A 22,465-nucleotide genomic window follows, 5' to 3' on the forward strand; every position below is an offset into this window, starting at 1 on the left:
ATAACGAGGCTTCTTTTCTTTGCCACTTTTGATGGCCTAGACCCCTTCTTCATTAGGGTAAGCTTAATACATCTCTGCCATGTGTGAAACCTGACCCCCTTAAAGCAAACTATCAGAGATTCCTTGCCCGTGTTGGAGTTGCAAGAACAGCAACAAATCAACTCCAAAATTCTCTGATTTCAGCAGTAGAAGAAATGATCTTAACTAAGTGACTAGTATCAAGAGACACTTGTGGAGCCATATGCTTGGAAAATCTTCAATAGATCTTCAAGAACTTCTATGATCATCAATGTTGTACTCCCCTTCTTGATTAGATGCTGGAGTAGCCCAAAAAATCTCGGACCGGATGTAAGGCAAAGCTGATACAAGTGATAAGAGTCACTGAATAAGTGTAAAGAGATGCTATGATACTATGCTTCAATCTTGCAAGAAGTCACTATGATCTCTGCTCCTCAGAGATTTGATGTGTGAACTTTTCTTGAATCTTTAGAGAGTAATTGGATTTAAATGATAATGCCTTGGCTTGAGTGGTAGGAGAGAGAAAATGAGGTGGTTTTGAGCTTGAAGAATATTTGGCTATCGAGGAAGGATTAGGGTTTCTGAAAGCAGCCTAGTTTTTCACTCTGTGTGTACAATGTATACTTGATCATTTTCAAAACTTCTTTGATAAAAATGAAGCTTGGTAGATAGGCTATCAAAGTCCTATGATGCCACATTGAATCGCATAGTGCAAGGAGCACGCTAGCATACGGATGCAGAATGAGACACCGAGGTATAAAAACGGCAATGCTAGGCTACGGGTTGCCTAAGGTGAACAACTTCCATATGGTAGGATGGAACGCCTTGAAGTCAAGCACAAATCCTTAGAAGAAAGCGTGTAGAGATGACATGTCTATTGGAAGATCCAAGAGGTCAATCATAGCTATGTACTATTTAGCTATGGCAAACAGGAAGTTGAGTGGAGTTGGAAGTGGGCATACAGTTGAATATGAAGCCATGAGTTAACCTTGAGCTGGGCAATGATGGAGGAGAGCTGAGAGAGGACCTGAGACATGCTAAGCCATGCTCAGCTTGCACCCTCATACCATGTAAAAACATGGGATCTAGGGTATGGCAGCTATGTTGGCTCATAGACATAGACTAAACTCATATAGACACTCACAAGATAAGGACTAAGGGACTTGAATGAAGTACATGAGACAAGCAACAAGTACACTATGTTGAATAACAAGGTGACAATGCCATTGCATTCATCTCGCATGAAAGTGCCAACCAAGTACAATGTTATATAGAGATCGAGTCTTTCTCTCTACGCCAATGGGATTTCTGCACCCTATTGCATGTCCTCAGCCCATCTACTCTTACAAAGAGGCAACATGGATGTGATTTCAAATCTCAACACCCCTCCCCAGTCACAACCAAAAGTACAAAGTGTGTAGAGGCTTTAGTGAAAGCAACACTTGCAAAATGTGGGTACACCATAAACATGGCAAAACACCAGAGGCTATCGCAGAAAATACTGTGTGGGTACCACAAACATGGTGGACATCCAGAGACTGTAAAAGGGGCCTCACAAAGTGTACAAAGGCTATAGTACAAGGCTACATGAGGAGTTTACAAGCTTATGATAAAAGCATTTGGGGTTTAAACATTACAAGGCTAAAACAATTTATCAAAGTAGGCATAGAAGGATTAATGAGGCTTGTCCTTCTCCTGGTGGTCTTCTTCTTCTTTCACTATAGCAAGATAGGCCTTCTAGGACCTCTTTTTGGCATGGCAAAACTTCTCAGTGTGTTCCATCCTTTTGCAAAAATCACAAAAAAGCTAGTCCTTCTTGCTTTTGTACCTGTTGCCAACATATACCATCTCTAGAGGTGCTTCCTGAGTTTGGCATATTGATTCAGGTTGTTGATGCATTATTATATTCAGGAAGCAAACTTTTAAGCACAACACCAATGCAAAACATCTTCTTCCATTTTAATGTCGATTCCTATAAGTTGGGTTAGAAGTCCTTCCATGTAATTTAGATGTGTGGCAAGTGATGTGTTGGACTTCATGTCAAGCCTGAAAAATTCAATCAAGAGACCATACTTTGATGACTTAGTATGTGCACCAAATAAAGTGTCAAGTCTCTTCCATGTATCATGTGAAGTATCACAATTATTCACATGGTGGATATAGCTGACGTCTAGCTCCAGTTTGATAATTTCTTGAGCCTTATCATCATTCCTTTGCCTAGTGACTGACATGTCTGCATCACGAGGCTTCTTTTCTTTGCCACTTGTGATGGCCTAGACCCCTTCTTCATTAGGATAAGCTTGATGCGAGTCTGCCAGGTGTGAAACCTGACCCCTTAAAGCAAATTGTCGAAGAGTCCTTGCCCGTGTTGGAGTTGCAGGAACAACAACAAATCAGCTCCAAAATTCTCAGATTTCACGAGCAAAAGAAATAATCTTGAGTGTGCTAACAAGCACAAGTGCCCAAAAAACACAAAGTGACTAGTATCAAGAGATACTTGTGCAGCCAGATGCTTGGAAAATCTTCAATAGATCTTCAAGAACTTCTATGATCTTCAATGTTGTATTTCCCTCCTTGATTGGATGCTGCAGTAGCCCAAACCTCATCTGAGGCAAAGCTGATACAAGTGACAAGAGTCACTGAATAAGTGTCAAGAGACACTATGATACTATGTTTCAACCTTGCAAGAAGTCACCATGATCTCCCCTCCTCAATGATTTGATGTGTGATCTTTGCTTGAATCTCTAGAGAGTAATTGGATTTAAATGATAGAAAATGAGGTGGTTTTGAGCTTGAAGAATATTTGGCTATGGAGGAAGGATTAGGGTTTCTGAGAGCAGCCTGGTTTTTCACTCTATGTGCAATGTATACTTGATCATTTTCAAAACTGTTTAGATAGAAATGAAGCTTTGTAGATAGGCTACGAAAGACCCATGATGGCACATTGAATCGTGCATCGCAGGGAGCATGCTAGTGTACGGATGCAAACGGGTGTAGAATGAGACAGCAAGCTCAAAAAACAGCAATGCTAGGATGTGGATTGCCTAATGTGAACAATTTCTGTGAGACAGGGTGGAGCGCCTTGAAGTCAGAGACAAATCCTTAGAAGAAAGAGTGTAGAGATAACACGTCTATTGCAAAATCCAAGAGGTCAGTCAGAGCTATGTGTTGTTTGGCTATGGCAGACAAGAAGTTGAGTGGAGCTGGAAGTGGGAATGGAGCTGAATATGAAGTCATGAGTTAGCCTTGAGTTGGGCAATGATGGAGGAGAGCTGAGAGAGGACCTGAGACATGCTAAGCCATGCTCAGCTTGCACTCTGATACCATGTAAAAACACAAGATCTAGAGCATGGCAGCTATGGTGCCTCATAGAAATAGACTAAACTCATGTAGACACTCACATGATTAGGACTAAGGGACTTGACTAAAGTACAGGAGACCGTTATATAGATACCATGTAAAATTCACAGAATGATGGCGCTATGATAGGGGAGTTTGATTTTTCAATATCAGGATGAACTATAAATTTCTTAGCACAGATATAGGGGTTTGGGGTTTTGAAACCGTAGGAATCCAGCCATGAATTCGATTTGAGTTGAGACGGACAATAGAGTCCAATTACTTTGGAGAGCTTGCCTTTACGCAAGATGATAGGTGATTAGAAGCCCCAGATGTTGTTAAAACACAGAATCTAGAGCATGGCAACTATGGTGGCTCATTAACATAGACTAAACTCATGTAGACACTCACATGGTAAGGACTAAGGGACTTGACTGAAGTACAGGAGACAAGCAATAAGTGCACTATGTTGAATAACAATGTGACAATACCATTGCATTCATCTCACATGAATGTGGCAACCGTTATATAGAGATGGGTAGGTGCCAGTATTTCTCTCTAAGCCTATAGGATTCCTACAGCCTGCTATATGTCCTCAGCCCATTTACTCTTTCAAAGAGACAGCATGGATGTGAAGATGTAAGCTGAGCTCTAATATCACTATAGCACAGATTGAATGTGAGACTTGCACGTAGTGAACAGAAGAAGCTCTCCCTTACTCTCTTTTCTTACAGAAATTAAAAGCACAGCTGATAAAACTAAAAATAAACTTGAAAAAGAGTAAAGAGAAATTGAGCAACACACTATTGGGTGAAATTTTTCATTGTACATAGAGTGGGTATCTCATCCATGCCATATTCGTAATATTAAAATAAATCTTGCTTTGCCCAAATATAAGCTGTTTACAATCAATCTTCTCACAAAAGAGTTTGAGTTAACTGAATAGATGGTTACAATTAGTTGGACAACTCACAACTGTTGAGAGTCATAAAATATTTCTAAAATATCTTTAGTATATCTCCTAAAAATCTCAAGTATTAATAAATATTTACAAAGATGATATACACACACTTTAGAATAAACGACGATACGTTCATTTAAATAATTTAATGAAGAAGTCTTTGGAATAAATTAAACTTGTCGCGTATATCCAATTCATCTTGCTCTACACATTAGCTATCAAAATTTTAAAAAATCATGTTACAAAAATAATTAACTAAATAAATACAGCTAGCCATAATAAATCAATTAATCATTGGAATTCCATTAAATAATCAAATCACATAGACTTTAGCACTTGGGATATGAATGTTATGGCATCACCCACGTATGGCTTTACATGCATTCACACTTGCAAGTCTCACACTCGGAAAGGATAGGCATCCCCATTAACCTTCCACACAAGACAAAAAGTAATTCACTCTTAGGAACGTGCCTTGCACTAATGGTGAACTATTCAAGGCACTCATCCCATCAACATGCACACAAGGGAGAACCATTGAAGGTGCTTATCCCCTCGTGTAGGATCCTATCCTAACAACAATGTGTGTGTTGTAAGATATTGAAAGTGAAGATTTCAAATTCTAGAGGCCTTTTGAAGGTTTGGGACCTCTCGAGCCTACAACCAAAATAATAAAGAGTATAGATCAATAGCATAAATATCACAAAACTCAATAATAAGATTCCCACAACACGTCTTTGGGGAGCTAACATTTTGACCACCATTGAAATAGAGAAAGAGGTGTTGCATCTTATACATTGGAGATATGTCTTTTTGCTGATTGTGGAGAAAGATAAGGGCACTACATGATTTGGAGAAAGACTTTTAATAGCCACATTAGCCGCTTGGTCTAATCCACAATATATGTAGGAAGCTATATAGGATTTTGAAACAAGTGCTTTCACCTTCTCCTCATGGACCAAACAACATTCTTTGACTTGAACACTCCACACACAATGATATGAGACACATGTGCATGCACATGCATGCATGCACGCACGCACGGACGCACACATGCACATCCACAGATATGAATGTGCTATTATGCTTCTAATAGAACAAGACATGAAAGCATGCATAGCTTTTATAGCCTTTTCTATGGCCTTGAATGTGAGTAGAGCTCCACCATCATCATAGATATAGTAGGTCATCTTGTCCACATGGTAATCAATAGCCAAAATAGATAGTATGGCAATGGCACAAGAAAACCAAGAATTCCAATATCTTTACACCATTGATGCTAATAGATATAGGAAGTTCACATGTGTTGTTGCCTTCTCTTCCATAACATAAATAATATGCTTAACTTCCAAAAAAGGAAGAGTAAATTTTACATTATTCCAATAGTTCTTCATAAAATAAACATATCAAGAGCAATCACACAGAATACTCATAACAACAAAAAATTTAGATAAAACACTTGACTCTTTTTTATATTACTTCTTTAAGTTCTTGAAGGCTTTCATATCATTGAATTCTCCATCCATGTCAAGAGGTTAAGGCTCAACCACCAAAAGGGCAAACAAATGGATTTATCTCCATAATTTGAAATCTAAGTCTAAACATCCATATAAACATTGAGTTGTATCTTTCTTCTCGATGAACTAGGGTACTTAGTTTGATAGAAATTTAGGTGTGTAGATGCAAAGTGCTTCTAAGTGACTTGGCATATACAATCCAATAAAGCACATTTGATGGAAGCCCTTATCTTATTGCATGGCCACATACGATCCTACAATTATCTATTAGTGACACAACAATGCACTAATTCAAGATTGATAAAGAAATCATCAAAACAATGAATATCAACTATGCTCCAAAGAAAGAGTGATTATCAATGGAGCACAAAGTTCTGTATGTAAAGGTTGTCTAGTTAGCACAAAGACTTGTTTCACTAACCATACATTAATAAACATAGGTATTAGTCATAATATAAAATTGCAATGTGTCATTCCTATTTGAGGGCCAAGAAAACATGGTATAAACTGCAAGTGTGTCATATCTATCTAAGGTATATGTATGTGTGTGCATACATGTTTGTATATGCATCTAGCACTTGAAAGTGAATGACCAAAGGAATGTCCATGTCTAAAATGAACACTTGGAGCAAGTTGTATTGTCCATTATTCTAATGGATGCACTCATATGCTCAGTCTAATTGATGCCAATAAGAGTAATCTGAGTGTGCATTTGATCATCTCGAGGCCAATGTGCTTAATCAAATTTGCCATTATAGTAGAATATGAATTATTGATAGATCCCCAAAGAAGTAATAAAATTCCTTACCTTTCCCCTATGCATTTAGCACTTGAACATGAATGACCAAAGGAATGCCCACATCTACCAAGTTGAATTGGCCATTATTCTAATGGATGAACTCATATGAGTAGCCTAATTGATGCCAATAAGAGTAATGGAGTGTACATTTGATCATCTCAATGGCAATGTGATGAATCAAAATTACTGTTACAATAGAATATGAATTATTATTTGCAGTAAATTGAATAGGCGCTTCTAAATGACTTGGCATATACTATCCAACAAGCACTATCTTCAAACAAATTGAAAGCACCTTTGATGAAAGCCTTTATCTTACTTTACACCTACATAGGATCCTACAAATTATCAATTAGTGATGAATTGATGCACTAATTCAAGATTGATAAAGAAAATCATCGAAACAAAGAATGTTAACTATACCTTCAAAGAAAGAGTGATTATCCATGGGGTGCAAAGTTCTATATTAAGAGGTTGTCTACTTGGCACAAAGACTTGTTACACTAACCAACCATTTGTAGACACATGTATAAACATAGTATAAAATTGCATATGTGTCATGTCTATCTAGGGTATGTACACATATGTATGCATGCATGTTTGTGTATGCATCTTGCATACAAATGTGAATGACCAAAGGAATGTCCAAATCTAAAATGAACATTTTGACCAAGTTAAATTATCCTATTTTGATGGATGCACTTGTATGCTCAACCTAAGTGATGTCGGTAAGAGTAATGGAGTGTGTTTTTTATCATTTTGAGGCCAATGTGGTGATTCAAATTTACCATCACAATAAAGCACAAATCATTATTTGCATTGAATTGGAAACAAATAGATGATAGCACCCCCCCCCCCCCCCCCACCCAAATAAAAAGTTAAAAAAATCCTTACCTTTTCTCAATTCTCTTTAATTTTAACCCCTCGTTTTCTTAGGATATCACAACGCACATTCAAGCGCATGAATCAATTGGAAGTCATTATTGTGAGTGGTATCTCTAAAATAGCTCTCATGGCAATGTGAATGAATTTGCATTCGTTATTATACTTGTAAATTTTTTTCTCTGAAAGAGATGCACCTCTAGTTTTGTGTGTGTGTGTGTGTGTGTGTGTGTGTGTGTGTGTGAGAGAGAGAGAGAGAGAGAGAGAGAGAGAGAGAGAGAGAGAGAGAGAGAGAGAGAGAGGTCACAACAATAGTACAAGGCGTTGAATAAAATTATGTGATATCATGGTTGTGCATCCACCTTACTAGGTAGTGCAATATACGATAGTCATGGTGCATGCCACCTTTGTAGTCAGTGCAATTTATAAGTCATGGTACGCTCCAATGTGTATGTGAGAGAAAGAGGGATAGATGTGTGTTAATGCACACATAGAGAGAAGTGTGTTTACACATTTTATTTGAAAGTTTGAGAATTCTAGGGCTTTATATTTATCAGAGTATAAACCAAGAATATTTTGTTAATCATATCTCTCATTCATTCCACTCAAGCTTATTTCTTCTTTTTGGACCACATAAAAAGCGATTGATGTTTTGCATTGGACACTTTATTTATTAATATTTCATTGCTTTATTTGATTTGATGGATCTTATGACAAGTATATTTAGTCCATTGTGTGGTTATAATAATACCCATGTTATTGTGTTTGTGTATATATTTGGATATAGTATATGTGTATGTAAGTAATTAGGTAGACAATACATAGATGAATAGTTACATGCATACCCATGTAGACTATGTCTATGTTCATATTAGAAATCGGACTAATAAACTTTTAGTCCTATGTTACATGAACATCCTAATATTCCTAGAAGCATGCACATTGTCCGTATATAAATATGCATAAGATGTACATATAATAATGGGTGTCCATATATAGGCATTGTCTCTGTATACAAATGTGTATACCATGTGTACTTAGATACTTTTGTACAAATGTACATGCACTTGCGCAGATTTTGATGCACAGATACAAGATACATACATATGGACGTAATAGACATAATCTTTATAAGCATTTTGTGTAAGTGCAGTGGCATGTTGACATGCTCCAAGAGTAATGGATCTATATAGATATATATAACCTACTCATGCACAATGTAGCTATTTTCATAACCTCAACATATTAAACGTGTGTTCTAAATCTTGCAAGTTGTATGCAAAACAAATGGACCCAAAACCATTTGCATTTTTGGCACTCTTTTCACGACCTCTAGAAAATAGATAATAAGAACTGTCCATTCTAACTCTTGGGATGTGAGGAGGGGGTGCATGCAAAGTAGTGGACCCACCCCAAATGCATTTTGGTAATGCTTGTTTTTGTCTGTAGTGCCATCCATTTGTTTTGTTTTAATTAAAAAAATTTAATGCGAACACAAAAATAATATATTATATGTTTTGATTTTTTTTAATGCAAACACAAAAAGAATATGTATTATGTTTTGATTTGTTTTCATGTTGTTAGTAGAAACACTTTAAAGTGTTCCATGGAAATAATCCATCAAGCATGTACACATATAGAGCTAAAAAGTAATAAGATAAAAATATCTAACCTTTAGAACTACATACTTTCTATGTGTATCCAAGTGGATTGTATCTTCATCATAGCACATCACAAATACTTTTAGCTGGCCTTCATGTATGTTGCCCTGCCAATATTACTCAAGGGGAAAAATAAGAGAGCCGCAAATTCACCTTAAGGAAAGATTAAGCAAGAAGTCCACCTTGCTTAAGTTTTCTTTTACTAGGAATACACACATGTGCATGTGTGTGCACACACACATGCATGCATGCATATCTTGTAAAAAAGCTTTATATTGTCCTCAAGGGCTAGAGCCAAATGGTCAAAATGTTCAAAAAATGCCAGAGCTACCTAAAAGGTCTATTCTTCAATTTCAACTTTATGATATCCCAAATCTTGCTATTGGCAACTACCAAAATGCTCCGCTAGAGACCTTTAAGACTTTCTTTGTGTTTTGAACTTTCTAATTTCTAGTTTCCCTCACTTCCCTCATAATCAATGCCCCACAAATAGCATAGGATTGCTTGCTTGTGTTGCAATTGTCGCCAAAACATGGACACTCTTCATTGGTTTTTCCTCTATGCATGGCCAAATCTTTATTTTAGTCTTCATGGTGGTATGCTGTACAATTTTCTTATACATTTTCTCTTGAAATTGTGCATCTAATGATGGAAGATGGAATATCAATGTCCACAATCTTGCTCAATTGAGCCAATCCCACTAATTTTGATTTTGCACTGAGTTAGTTAATCGATTGGAAAAAGAGAGCCCCCAAACTTTGTCACTACAAACATCTTTGTCGTGCCCATGCATTTGCTTTAAAAGAAAGCATTAGGGAAGCTATGCAAAATGTGGTCCAATATCAAATTGGATCAAAATGAGCTCATGATGAGTATGCAATTGTTAGTGGATCCTCAAACATAACTAATTACTTGAGAAAGTACTATTGATATTCTCAGGCATGTAAATGAGGAGCCATTGATGAATTTAACTCGCATTAGGAAAGAGATATGACTTTTGGAAGGAACCATTGCAGTAGGATTGCTCTTGATATGAGTGGTTTGTGGAATTGGAGCTATGAGTTATTTGTATAGGGAGCATGTCAATTACTTTTTTCTTTGGTTTTCAAATTTCATATAAGGTTACTATGGAACTTTGCACCTCACTATGGTTGTTTGTCAACCTATATCAATGACTTGCTTCTTTAGTTTTCAAAAATCATAGAATGTTGTTGTGGAACATTGCACCTCACTATGGTTGTGAGTTGGTCCATGTATGCTTGCCATCTAGTAATTTATCACTAGTGTGGTGGCATTTCATGGGGCATGGCTAGCCAAGGGCATTCTTCTGGGGCCCTACTAAATTAAAGCAAGTATAAAACAAAGATGTAGTTGGACAAAATGTAATAATGAATGGGATCGTGCTACTTGGGTTGTTTCTGGGCACACTTGGCTAAGGTATTATAGGTGATTGGTTGATAAGAAGGGGTGTGAGAAGATGTACAAGATAACAATGCTACTCATCATCCTTATCTCGATAAGCTACCACCTATGTCCCAAATATTGATTGCATTGCCTTGGTGGTTGGCAAGACTAAGAAATGCCTTGTGTCCAAGCTTTAGCAAGTTCCAAGGTGGCACGACACAAATCTAGGAAGCATCGGGGGGCCATGTGTCAAATCTATATAGTCAAGGCATATCAAAAGATAGTTATGACAAGGAGAGATTGCTTGGTTCACATAGAGGTGTGCAACCACCATTGCACCTCTCACTGGTGGTATTGGTGGAGAAAATGATTGAAATTGTGACTTTGGACAATGGCTCAATGATGCCTCCAAGAGGAGTGATAAGAGGTGATAGAGAAGCACATCCACACCATGCAAAGAAAGTCTCCAATGGCAAAGGAAGAGGAGGTAATAATAGGGCTTGCTCTATTGTGGCAAAGGAGAGGGTGTCAACATGAGAGCCTCTTGTGACTATTATGATTGCATTATGGATTCTTTACATTTCCAATTCAAGGATTATAATGCAGCTCTAAATTTTTTGTAGCTCATGGGTGCTGGAGCAAGTTGATGAAGAGGCTCAATGGTGGTTGTAGAGGAATCTTTATGGAGGTGGAGGAGGCGAATGGTACCATCTTGATTTTACTTATCAGCATAAGAGGGAAGATTTCCCATGTTTTAATATTGAATAATCTATTGAGTGAAGGAGATGGATCTATTTCATAGATGTACTTATCAATATGAGTTATAGTTTCCATGTACAAGTCTTTGTTTTTTGTCAAGGTAACCATAAGAGGGAATGAGAGAGAGCCGCACGCACACGCGCGCACGCGCACACACACACACACACACACACACACACACACACACACACACACACACACACACACACACACACACACACACACACACACACACACACACACACACACACACACACACACACACACACACACACACACACACACACACACACACACACACACACACACACACACACACACACACACACACACACACACACACACACACACACACACACACACAGAGTTTGTGTGTGTGCTCTTTATATGGGGTGAAGCGTATAACTTTATGATACACTCTTTCCATCATTGAGGATTATCTATAGTAATGTAGGCATTGCCTAACAAGTGGATGATTAAACCCACACATAAGATCATATATAGTCAACATAATGGACATTGTGCAACTCATCACGCAATGTAAAAATAGGACACTATGTATGTGTTATGTTATACTCTCCCTCTTGTGACAACCTATTAACCTTTGAAAACTTGTTTGCCACTCTTGAAGTAGTAAATCTTCTAAGATGTTATTATCTTTATTAATGCTTACATTGACACTTTGCCCATGCCATAACACCATCATGCTCTAATCCATTTGGCCACCCCTTAGTTTGATGGCACTAATGTCCCTCGCCCCTTTCTCCAATCCACTTCCATCAACCACATCATGCTAGTTTCCATGTGGTAGATATACTTTAAAACCTCATTAACAAAGGCTTTGATTTTCTTGGCACTTTCAATTGGTGTGAGTTGACCTTATTAGGAGCTAGGTAAGCCATACACACTAGTTGCATATAATGTCATCAACTTCATATCTTTGTCATAATGAACATATTCTCTTAATGAATCACAATATAATGACTATACTTATTTACCTTTGTAATATTACTTATCCATGGTTCTCGATGTATTGCTCTTGGTGTATAACATCGTGGGCCTCTCATCCAACTACTAGTGCTCATTCCTGGAGTATATGACAAAAGGTATAGAACAAAACTTACAAGTGTGATTACACCATGATAGATCAGTTGTGTGATCAAATTGTTGTCCCCTATGCTATTATAATGTGCAAAATTAGATTAATACTTACAAGAAAAGCTAGTGTGTTTGATTGACTACTCATACTTTTCAAATGATGCCCTTGACGACAAAATTAGATTTATATTTAGATGGTCACATCCCTTCACACCTACATAGAGAGAGAGAGAGAGAGAGAGAGAGAGAGAGAGAGAGAGAGAGAGAGAGAGAGAGAGAGAGAGAGAGAGAGAGAGAGAGAGAGAGAGAGAGAGAGAGAGAGAGAGAGAGAGAGAGAGAGAGAGAGAGAGAGAGAGAGAGAGAATATTTAATGGGCAAGACATAAAAGAGAGAGATGAGGTGCAACTTGTTATTTCAAGAGAGTGGCATTTGAATGTAAAATGCAAGATGGGGTTTTTCTAAAGTCTTGAAAAAATAAAATTCGAAAAAAAAAGTTTTTAAAAAGATTCTCAGAATGCATGCCACATAGGAGCCTGTCAGGTTTGGTGATAGGTTTGATATATTGTAAAAGAAGAGACAGTATAGATGTGCGTGTAGTCTGAAATCTCATTGACTTTTTGAAGTCTAGCAACAAAAGCTATCTCCTTTTAGAGGAAGTTTGATGTTTAAAAGAAGCTATTCATAGCCTATGCATATGATGCCAATATAGAAGCTACCATGATAGATATAAAACATTAACATTGATGGCTATACAACACACTATTACGGAGCATCTGCCTTGTTTTAACAACAATCCAATTGAAGCTCAATCATCTCTTGACTAGTGGCCAATTGGTCCTCATGGTGGTAACAACTCTTCAACACAAAAAATTCTCACACTTTGAGAAGCTATAGCTAGATACTTACCACAATTGATGAAAATGCTCATGTGTGTGGACTACAGTTGTCACAACGCCACAAGCATAGTGTATGTTGACATGGACTTGTTGCTGTGCTTGTCATGCATCCATTTGTGGTGTCACTAGAATCCAAGCTTGTTCTTGCCGATCAACACTCCAATTTTATGGTGCAACAATTACTTAATCAGTATATAATCATGAACAAGGAATACTTCAATATTATAATGAAAGCACATTGCTTGAAATCTAGAGCCATGTGCTGAGAACATAATTTTCGACAAGGGTGCAAGGGGTCCTTATTTCCATACTTCCAAAAAAGACCTAGCAGACATACTCTTATACTTCCAAAAAAATGTAGGAGAAGTGCTGAGGGTGGCATTATAATTGTGATTGTAAAGAAAGATTAAGAGAAACCCTAAGGTCACATGCATGATACGGACATGAATTATAGGGTTTGCGATTAAAGAGTATTGCCGTATGTAGTTAATTGCTACATTCTTAGCATCGAACAGGCTACTGGTTAATGGAAAGCTTTAGCATCGACAGATTTGCAGTGAACGAAGATCCGCCAATGCCTCCCGAGCAGCCATAAAAGCAGCGATAAGCACATTCCCAGCTCCTCCCCTGCCCCCCTCCCCCCCCCCCCCCCCCCCCCTTATGCTGGACTTGCAGCAGCACCTTGAGCCTCCGTGTGGCTCCCAATCCGGCCAGCGATCATCGCCTTTGGCCATGCCTGAATGCGGACTCGCATCTCCCGCCTCTCTCTCGATCGTATCGCTTCCTCTGCTCCGGAGATCGTTCTTGGACCCTTCCGCTGTGGCAGGAGGCAGCCTCTTCTTGCCGTCAGCAGGAAGCCGAAGGGAAGCGCCGCTGGACTTTTCTTCACCTTCACCTTCACCTTCTTCTTCTTCTTCGTCTTGTTCTTCCTTTGCTCCTCCTCGGATGAAGGTCGCTTCCTTCTGTGGCCGTTCGGGAACAACAGGCCGCAGGTAGCTTGCCGCATTGATGCTTTGCACTCCATTGTGTGCGCAGAGGCTGATTCGCAACCTCTGGAGCGCGCGAGGCCCGTCTTTTCTGAGTTTCACCTCCGGTGAGTGAGCTCTCTTTGGGGGCATTTTTTTTCCCTTCGCTTCCCACCTGTCGGCGGGAGGAGCAGGGACGCATGATAAACCTTTCCATGTGATGGTAGAGTAGGTGATGCATCCTTTTTACCCTATATGCCATTCTTTTGCAGCGCAGGTTGGTGGACTTGCGCATCGATGCAGGGGCAACAGCATATGCGTCCGTATTGCTAGATGTTACGGCTGCGGCTTACGACAGGCTGCTAACGTACGGTAGGGTACTTTCGTGAGCTTTGTATCGGCTTCATCATTTCCGATGTTCTTCGCCTTTTCCGTTGTCCTCTCCCTTTTCCCGTCTTGCAGAACGGCCCCGCTTCTTTTAACCAGACATATGAAACGAATCTTACTGCTTTCTCTCTCCGTTTACCTCCCTCCTTCGTCTCTCGTGTTTCATATTCACAGAAAGCTTACAAGCTCCTTTCTTTCGGTCTTTTCTTTCTTCACCCGTCTTTCCGCGCATCAATTATGCTTCATCTCTCTTCCAGTTTGCAGGCTATGCTCGTAGAAACTCTGCATAGCCTTGGCAATGAAGAAGACAGCTGCTTCTCCACGATGGATGGTTCTGGATTCCAGTGGGCGTGCCACGCCTCTGGATGTGGACAAGTACGTGATTATGCACCGAGTGGGCATTCATGCCCGTGACCTCAGGATCCTGGACCCATTGCTATCATATCCATCCACTATTCTGGGTCGTGAACATGCAATAGTTCTCAATCTAGAGGTAAGTGCAAACATCTCAATGAACTGTCTTCATGTCACTGCTTAAGGATTCTGCAGGCTCTAATTCTTGAGAAAAGGTAGCTGGCTGCTTGATATTATTTGAAGTTCCGTGATTTTGTTTTCTAATTATTAGGTGCATTTATAATGCGTGAATTTCTGAACTGTTATCAATAGGAAGCTGAGCAACCGTACCTTGTCACTAATTGTCAGTGCTGATTGCTTGATGTTTTTTGTACTTTCAAAAGTGCAGGAGCCTGCTTCACAATTCAATGAAAAGGCTGAATGGTCCGTTTATTTAGGCTGGTTATACCTCACCATGGGCACCAAAATGTGCGCCTCTTTTTGTGGCACACATGTTAGGTTGGCATGCTTTGTCCACTGCCCTTTAGACACAGGGCAGCAGACAACTTTAAGCTGTTAAAATGGGGGGCAAGTGTGTGTCCATTTTGTCAAAGCTTGCAATAACAGCTGGTCTAAACTCTACTGATTATGGTGACGTCAATGGCTTTTGTATGGTTCAGTTCTTCTTTTGATACAAGCTTTCCTTTTGCCTTCTCTATTTAGGATTGCAAAGTATTGCCAAAGTTAGTGTCCAACGTCCTTATACAGCTTGCAAGAAAGGCACCCAGGGTTGATCCTTCTCTTGTCATGGTTCTAGTTGCTTCTCAAGTTGTGGTCTAAATGAGCTTTCTGGGGTAAATACCAAAGACTATGCTTGTTGGCAGTTCTTGTTGGCAAGGAACGAGACCATAAGTTTAGAAATCTTTACTTGGGGATTGAATCTTATTGGTTTTTTAGATTGAGGAGGTACGCCACCTCTTTCTGATACATAGCATGTTACAGGCTAGGTGTTGTGCATGGTTGATGTTATGTAAATGCAACTTTGTATAAAAGCAAACTGTACAGGCTTAACAAAATGACAAGCATCAATGGTGGTTCATAGATCACCAGGGACACATTAATCAAGACAAAGCTGTTGCATAATAGGTCAGTCCATGGTCGGGTTGGTTGAACAGCTTTATCAATATCCATCTTTGGCCTTGCAAGCTTCTTGCTGCCTCTCATCAGTACTGTATCGACAGCTCATCTCCCATGTAGGCTTGCAATGTTCGCGCTTGCTGTGTTTTCTGCCCCTTGCTGCCTGTTGGATAACTTCATTGTAGTAGGGTGAAGTCAACCTGCTCTGGCTCCTTCAGGTAGTTTGCTCTTTTTCAAGGTGCACTTTTTATTGCTGTTCCTTGGTTTATGGCCACTATTCAGGTCATGGTGGTTTCCCAGTCATGCTGCCCTCTTCCAGTAGTTCAGTGCCAGCTAGTGAGCTTGCTGTTCATGTGCTGCTGTCTATTCTGTTGCATATTGACCTGATGCTTGTGGCAGATCAGCTGGCATTTTGTGCATTCAGATATGGGGTCAGTTCTCATGTGTGCTAGAGAAACTCACTGCGATGTTGGTAACTTGATGTCAGAATGATGTGAAGCAACGGAAGCAAAAAGATAGAGCTGCTGTAAACACAAAGAACTTGACAAAAAAACAAGAACACATGAACTCAAAGAGAATGAACTCTGAAAATAGAATCTGTATAACAAGGTACAAGAGTGTGTACAAAGGCATGAGCTGTGGGCAACCAGCAAAGTGCTCCCACTCACCCTCTTTAGAAGGATGCAGTGTGGATGTATGAATGATAGTGAAGTGGAGGAGGGACTGCCTTAAATGGGCAGAAATAATGCAAAATAAAAAGTAGGTTGGTCAGCATTAAATTTGGCCAAAAATATAACTCATGGGGAATGAAATGCACTCAGCCTATGAGTGTGCGTACCTAGGATATGTACATTGTTTACACCCTCTCTTAGATCATGGGTGATAAGTATAGTAAACAATGATAAAAGATGCACACCATAATACATACAACAATGACAATTAAATAGGACCACAAATACCCAAGTGGTAGGTGATCAAGCCACCACCTAGGTGTCTTTGAAAGGCATTGATGTTGATGTTGATTGTACCAATCCTTGATTATAGAGACTAGAAATAGTTGAATCTCGATGCTTGTCTTGAACTAGCTTTGTGGAAAGCACTATCATGACCATGGATTCTTTGACCGCTAGTGTGTCCCCTCATGTGAGAACATTAGGAGCAAAAATCGATCTGTCACACCTCCCATCATGAACTTGAAAGCCAAATCAGATCTAGGATTTGAACTTGCCAAACTTCATCAATGCATATAGAAAGCCATGTTTAGGGTTTATACATGTATATATGGATGAGGCTTGGATGTCCCACCTTCACTATGTGCTCACACTCCCTTTGGCATTGGAGAGTTGCGAGGGATGACAACACCACTAGTCTATGTTGAGCTAAAAATGCATTAGCTTCACGTAAAGAGCCCCAAAACAGGTTTAATTAAGGAAGAAACCTTGTTTATCTAAAAAGAAATGCGTTTCTAGAGAGTTTTTGTATCCCATAAGCACAAACCCGCTTGGGAGGCCCAAACTTTCTATAAATGTTTATACTGCCCTCCATTTAGTCTTAATCTCGTTTTTGTAGGTTTCAAGTGTTTTCAGCTTGCTGCCCATACCCCGTTCATGGAGGACATCGCAGTCCAATCTGTCCATTGTAGTCTTCACTCATTTGGTGCCTGTTTCCAGCCCTCTGTCATCAATTTGCTACTATTTTCAGCAAGGCAACTGTTGATGTCCGTCATCTAGCTGTCGTATAGCCGTATAGCTTGCCACGTTAGCATATTGTTGTGTTTGCGGGCCCCAGTCGCCGCCCTGCAGATTTTCTCTCTCCTCTAGTTGTCGCTATCATCTCCTCAGCTTGTTGTTGCTATTTTCTCTCTCTTGCAGCTTGCGTTCATTGTTTTCTCTCTTCTCACTTGTGCTTTTAGTATTTCTCTCTCCTCATTGCGTTTTTAGTCTTTCTCTTTCTTACATTGCCATCTGCATTAGATTCAGCCTTACTTGGCTGCATTTGCTGGTGCTCGACATCTAGAGGTAGCCTTGTTGCGATTCAGGATCTGTTTAGAGTACGGCACACTCTCTAGTTCATTATCCTTGCCTTGATTCTTGAGACACAGGAGTTCGAGGTACAGTGTTCATTCATTGCATAGTGTGTTTGTTGCATGAGCATTGCATATTCAGTAGTCATATCACTTTATTCATTCTGTTATTGTCTCTGAGTTACCCTAACCCTAACTGTGTTCTATCAGTATGTGCTTTGTTGTACGATGTTATTTGTGTTTTTGTGTTAGGGTATTTTCTTCACAGTCTAGAAGAATGCTTTTGAGGCCTTTGGCCTTGATTACATGGCCGGAGCCAGAGTTGGAATTTGAGGTTGATGAAGAGTTGGAGTTATCCTTGCTCTTCTTCTTCTTCTCCTTTTGTTCCCACAACATTGCTAGCTCCTTGCAATCCTTATGGAGGCTGCCCCTTTTTACCACAATGGTAGCATTGGCCCTTCTTCATCTTCTTCTTCTTTTGTGTGTTACCCCTTTTGGAAGCAAGCAAAGCATCCAAAGGGAGGTTGTTAGATTAAGATTGAAACCTCTGTTGTACTTATAGACTCATGCTCAAGTGGCAATGATGTCATGTATTGGTACCTATTAGGTGTGTTCAATGTTGGAGCTTGTAAGGCATTGGCAATGCCATCAAACTCTAGAGGTAATTTATGGAGTACAGTCCCCACAAGATGGGCTTTAGGAAGAGCAGATTGCATGTTGCAAAGTTGATCTTAGATCAATGTTACTTGAGGAATGAATGATTGAATTATACTAGTTGCCTTAAGTCTAATATTTGCAATTGATCGTAGAGAGTAGCAACTCTCATGGATCAATGCTACTCGAAAAATGAACGATTCAATCACACCAATCGCCTCGAACCTAATATTTTGCAATTAATTGTAGAGAGTGACAACTCATGTGGTTGAAGAAGCCTCGTACATAAGCTGGACCTTCTTCCTCATCCTAGGAGATGTTTTCTAGGAGAGGTGAGCATTGGAAGGACCGACTTTGAGATGCATTGTAGAAGCATTGAATATGGTGTGATATTGTTGTTGTCCTAATTGGGATTGATTCCTCATGATTGTCTTTATCCCAACAAGATAGAATAGGAGAACGTTTTCAAGAATGCAAGGTAGATCCTGAAACAATATATCAAAGTTGCTTTTGCACAAACTATGCTTGCGTCACCCACTCCAAGCTAGATAGTCAGGGTCTTTAAGCTTGTCATTGTTGAGCTAAAATTGCATTACAAACTGATTAGCTCTTTAAAACAGCCGCAAAACATGTAAATCACCAAAGGTTTCATCAAACGGTACGCAGTTCTAGAGTTTTTATGTATCCCATAAGCAAAATCCTAATTTGGGAGGATCTTGTTGCATCTATAGGTAGATAGGCTGCCCACCATTCAGCCCATCCTTACCTTGCAAGTTTCGGCCATCGGCCCTCTTTCACTAGCTGTACAGCCCCCAATGAATGCTGTTATGTGGTCTACAGCTGTTGCCTAGCCTCCCATTGTGGCGAGTAATGAGATGCCATCATCTTTAGGCAGTTACATTGTTGCATTTACTAGTTCCAACCCTAGAGATTGTCGTGTTTTGGTTTCCCTCTTGTTGTCCCCTTCCATTTCCAGCATCGTCCTGACGTGCGTTTACATCTACAATAGGTCATTTTTGTGTTTTCAACACTTTCCTTCATCAACCTTTGGTATGACTAGTGGTTATTGCACTTGGGATATGTCTCCACTGGACAACACTCATCAACGCCCTTGAGTAGGTGGGACCGAGGCACTTGTATGCAAGTTAGTGAAGTCACATGTTATTGAAATTGTGATCAGTTGAGTGCATTACAGCAAGCATGTCATCATATAGTGGTTCAAGTCACGATGGTGTCTCATAATTTGAGGGTACACAAAGCAAATGCAATGCCTAATCTTGAAACAAGCTCGTAGCATAGGTAGCAAGAAGAGAATGTGGGTTTAAAGTAAGAAGTGGGTCCTTTAGACCACAAGATGCTAATGAAGAATATAACGACCGGTTTAAGGCTCGGTTGAGAATAATAGCACATATCTTTGCCTAGTTGGCCAAGGGTCCTCAATTCATGCAGCTCTTGAACTCTTAGAAGAAAAAAATAAGGGCAAGAAGAAGATGTCATTCTCTAAAGCCTAGGGATAGCGAGAAGCTCCCAAGCAAGAGCCAGGGGTACTTTGGTGGTGGTACAATATTCCTTCGTATGGCTGGTCAAGGATCGCATATGGGGATGTATGGTACAAATCCTTATGGTATGCATCAACCAATGCATGGAATGCAAGACCCATGTATCTGGATATGGTAAGCGGAATGCAAAGGCCCATGTTTGGGTAGTATGGGCGTGATGCTTAGGGCACAAAGTGGCATGTATGGTAAGGTGTCAAAACCTTGTTGTGTATATGGGGCTCAAGGAATGAATGTTGGTCATGGAAATGCTTCATATAGTGTTGGTTATAATGGAAGTATAGCAAGTGCACCCTTTTTGTAGTTGCTAGTTTATGATAACTTCACAATAAAAGGACCAGTAAAGGACAATAATGAGGGTGGTAGAGAGATGAAGTTCGAGCCTTTCTTTTGAGATGAAAATTATTGAAAACAATGAATAGACCAACAACTTACATAACACATACATAGTACAATGTATTCCACGATTTATTATCACAAGCCCCTTCATGTATGCAATAGTAGCAGCCATGAATCACAAGTTGAAAGAGTTTGGCCTAGTTGGCAGATAGGAGTTGAGGCTAAACGCGAGCATAGCTGCACATTCTTGTACCAATTGTGGACACTGTGACCAAAAAATATCAATTTGGATGTTTTCTACGTTTTTCAAATGCCTACCTCTTTCCTATATTTCTTAGGTGTAGGAAACATGCTTCTTGGCAACTATAATTGTGCTGTCCCCCTGCATGAGCAAATTGAGAAAGTATTCTTGTGGGCTCCCTAAAGGAATCATGAATCTTTGCATGACGACCGGTGTGGCTTGCATGTCACAACTCATAAGGATGGCAAGCAGAGCTGATGCTTTGTTGTGTGGAAAGGATTTGGGCTTTCAAGATGATGACAAGAAGGCATCCAAAAAGTTTTCGAAGGTTGAGAAGAGAAGCACATCTCAAAATGGACTGAGAAGGGGCAAAAACAGCAAGGAAAGATTTGTAAATTTGTTGCACAATGTAGATAATTAATGGTTGCTAATAAATGCTTTGTATGTGGACAAGAGGGACATATGGCAAAGGACTGTCCTGGTAGGCAACAAGTTATAAAAGCTGAAAATAATGGAGATTCCAAGGGGAGAAAGCCCAAAACATTGATTGGTTTGGTGCCCATTGTAGTCAAATTGGTGAGTCCAATGATGATGCTATTGAGCTTTGTAGAGCATGGGGGAAGATCAAGAATTAGCATACATCGACTTTCTTTGATAATGGAGCAAGAGCCAATTTTATCTTCATAGACTTTGGAGCCCGTCTACACATGAGAGAGGATGAGATGGGACCCATGGGAGAGATTGATATGGCATGCAAGGGCCATTCAAAGCTAGTCATACCTCTTTTTGTGAAGCTTTGCTTGCATATACATAGTTGTGTGGGCAACAAAGAGTTCTTCATTGCATCACTTGAGGGTTGTGATGCATTGCTTGGTGTGCCTTCGTGTCATTGTCTGTATGTAGTGATTGACTCCAATGGCAAAGTTATTATTATTCAACATAAGGGCAAGGTCCATACTTTGGATGTAAAACTAAAAGGGGAATTAGTCCCGGTTATATCAGCTTTTGTTGTTTCAAAAGTAATGAAAAACCATATTTTAACATACTTGCTTTCTACCAAGGACAAAGTGTTAGTAGTCTAAATAGCTAGTGTGAGACTGGGCTATGATTGACATTATTAGGTATCTTGGGGCATTTTATGGTGGTCATCTTAGTGCTAATTTAGGCATTTATTGCTGGCCGACCAACTGTCATGTTTGGCATATTTTGGGCCTATTTATTTAGTGGCTCCTCCTCCTCCCATTTTAGTCATCATCATTATTTAGGTGGTCTTCTTGTTGGAGAGAGGAGCTAGTGCCAATGCCAGTGTCCATGGAGCTAGTGACTCATTGTTGTACGCCTCATTCTCCTATTTGGTATATGGATTCCATTTCTTGAGCACATCTCCGAGTTCTCTTTCTTTGCAGTGTTCTTTTGTTTTCTTTCTCTTCTGTCTTGTGTTCACCAGTTTATTTCAGCACTTGTCTATGCTTCCATTGCTGCAGCACTTTTGACAT

General features: G+C 39.6%; 1 protein-coding gene across 6 annotated transcripts in view; it reads left to right on the plus strand.

Moving 5' to 3' along the window:
- Window positions 1–14,286: 14,286 nt before the first annotated feature.
- Window positions 14,287–22,465, plus strand: part of LOC148040060 (magnesium transporter MRS2-I-like) — a 65,407-nt gene continuing 57,228 nt past the window's right edge. For 4 of the 6 annotated variants that reach the window (XR_015693663.1, XM_087696547.1, XM_087696541.1 and 1 more), the window contains exons 1-3: window positions 14,287–14,427; window positions 14,572–14,671; window positions 14,944–15,179. Coding sequence is in view for 5 of the 6 variants with exons in the window: in XM_087696547.1 (XP_087552673.1) it covers window positions 14,985–15,179 (195 nt within the window). In the remaining variant the exon portion in view is untranslated. Of the gene's footprint in view, window positions 14,428–14,571; window positions 14,672–14,816; window positions 15,180–22,465 lie in introns of those variants that run through there. The other 2 variants (XM_087696544.1, XM_087696549.1) reach the window with 2 other exon arrangements.

The sequence above is a fragment of the Lygodium microphyllum genome, chromosome 2 (assembly GCF_053477565.2).
Source record: "Lygodium microphyllum isolate KBCC chromosome 2, Lygodium_microphyllum_v1.1.10, whole genome shotgun sequence".
NCBI lineage: Eukaryota > Viridiplantae > Streptophyta > Polypodiopsida > Schizaeales > Lygodiaceae > Lygodium > Lygodium microphyllum.